Source organism: Oncorhynchus clarkii, chromosome 32 (assembly GCF_045791955.1).
Source record: "Oncorhynchus clarkii lewisi isolate Uvic-CL-2024 chromosome 32, UVic_Ocla_1.0, whole genome shotgun sequence".
In the NCBI taxonomy this organism is placed as follows: Eukaryota; Metazoa; Chordata; class Actinopteri; order Salmoniformes; family Salmonidae; genus Oncorhynchus; species Oncorhynchus clarkii.
The window spans coordinates 14,046,082-14,048,581 of record NC_092178.1 but is presented as its reverse complement, the minus strand read 5'-3'; the positions used below and the strand labels follow the sequence as shown (position 1 = coordinate 14,048,581).

At 31.8% G+C, this 2,500-nt stretch overlaps 1 protein-coding gene across 1 annotated transcript in view; it reads right to left on the bottom strand.

Annotated features, from left to right (window-relative positions):
• LOC139392077 (cyclic AMP-responsive element-binding protein 5-like) overlaps positions 1 to 2,500 on the bottom strand; it is a 44,090-nt gene that overhangs the window by 8,470 nt on the left and 33,120 nt on the right. The window contains exon 8 of the mRNA XM_071139769.1: positions 1 to 117. This exon is cut by the window's left edge and continues 237 nt beyond it. Within this exon, the coding sequence (XP_070995870.1) occupies positions 1 to 117 (117 nt within the window). The remainder of the gene's footprint in view (positions 118 to 2,500) is intronic.

Genomic DNA, 2,500 nt, shown 5'->3' with positions numbered 1-2,500 from the left:
CGGTGACATCATCTCCATCATGTGACCTATGGTGGGATCCATGTTGCTGTTGGCGACAGCTCCGGGGTGTTGGTGTTGGTGATGGTGTTGGTGGGGGTGACCCATAGTTTTAGCCCTCTGAGGAATAGAAAGGTCGTCAAAACTTAATACCATCAAATTAAAATGAATGATAAATTACAATTAATGTCAAATTATAATTAAACTGATGCCGAAAAGGCCCTTTTTTATGAACCCCGATGTGATTTTATTTTTGTCCAAAATCTGGACTTGTTCCAAAGAACGGACTTGGTGTTTAAAGGCCTTAAATTATTTCCAACAAACATATCACCACTGAACTGAGCAAAGGAATACAACTGAATGAACTGAACAAAGGAAAACAACTGAATGAACTGAACAAAGGAAAACAACTGAATGAACTGAACAAAGGAAAACAACTGAATGAACTGAACAAAGGAAAACAACTGAATGAACTGAACAAAGGAAAACAACTGAATGAACTGAACAAAGGAAAACAACTGAATGAACTGAACAAAGGAAAACAACTGAATGAACTGAACAAAGGAAAACAACTGAATGAACTGAACAAAGGAAAACAACTGAATGACGTCATTGCTTTTGTTATTCATTCTCTTCTTTCCCAGCTGTGAAAATAGTCAAGAAGTGCCAATCATCAACAACACTTGATATCTTAAGTTAACAGTGTATTAATTGATATCTTAATTTAACAGTGTATTAATTGATATCTTAATTTAACAGTGTATTAATTGATATCTTAATTTAACAGTGTATTAATTGATATCTTAATTTAACAGTGTATTAATTGATATCTTAAGTTAACAGTGTATTAATTGATATCTTAATTTAACAGTGTATTAATTGATATCTTAATTTAACAGTGTATTAATTGATATCTTAATTTAATAGTGTATTAATTGATATCTTAATTTAACAGTGTATTAATTGATATCTTAAGTTAACAGTATTAATTGATATCTTAATTTAATGGTGTAGTAATTGATATCTTAATTTAACAGTTAATTGATATCTTAATTTAACAGTGTATTAATTGATATCTTAATTTAACAGTGTATTAATTGATATCTTAATTTAACAGTGTATTAATTGATATCTTAATTTAACAGTGTATTAATTGATATCTTAAGTTAACAGTATTAATTGATATCTTAATTTAACGGTGTATTAATTGATATCTTAATTTAACAGTTAATTGATATCTTAATTCAACAGTGTATTAATTGATATCTTAATTTAACAGTGTATTAATTGATATCTTAATTTAACAGTGTATTAATTGATATCTTAAGTTAACAGTTTATTAATTGATATCTTAAGTTAACAGTGTATTAATTGATATCTTAAGTTAACAGTGTATTAATTGATATCTTCATTTAACAGTGTATTAATTGATATCTTAAGTTAACAGTGTATTAATTGATATCTTAAGTTAACAGTGTATTAATTGATATCTTCATTTAACAGTGTATTAATTGATATCTTAAGTTAACAGTATTAATTGATATCTTAAGTTAACAGTGTATTAATTGATATCTTAAGTTAACAGTGTATTAATTTATATCTTAAGTTAACAGTGTATTAATTGATATCTTAAGTTAACAGTGTATTAATTGATATCTTAAGTTAACAGTGTATTAATTGATATCTTAATTTAACAGTGTATTAATTGATATCTTAAGTTAACAGTGTATTAATGTCACTTGATATCCTTTTTTTTTTTTACCCCTTTTTTTTCTCCCCAATTTTGTTGTATCCAATTGGTAGTTACAGTCTTGTCTCATCGCTGCAACTCCCGTATGGACTCAGGAGAGGTGAAGGTCGAGAGTCATGCGTCCTCCGAAACACAACCCAACCAAGCTGCACTGCTTCTTGACACAAAGCCTACTTAACCCAGAAGCCAGCCACACCAATGTGTTGGAGGAAACACTGTACACCTGGCAACCTGGTCAGCGTGCACTGCACCCGGCCCGCCACAGGAGTTGCTAGTGTGCAATGAGACAAGGATATCCCTACCGGCCAAACCCTCCCTAACCAGGACAACGCTGGGCCAATTGTCTGTCGCCCCATGGACCTCCCTGTCGCGGCCGGCTGCGAAAGACCTTGGCTCGAACCTAGAATCTCTGGTGGCACAGCTAGCCTTAGACCACTGCGCCACCCGGGACGCATCGCTTGATATCTTAAGTTAAGTTGCCAGTATATCACTTCATATCTTAAGTTAAATTGACAGCATATCACTAGATATCTTAAGTTAAGTTGCCAGTATATCATTTCATATCTTAAGTTAAGTTGACAGTATATCACTAGATATCTTAAGTTAAGTTGCCAGTATATCATTTCATATCTTAAGTTAAGTTGACAGTATATCACTAGATATCTTAAGTTAAGTTGCCAGTATATCACTTCATATCTTAAGTTAAGTTGACAGTATGTCACTAGATATCTTAAGTTAAGTTGCCAGTATATC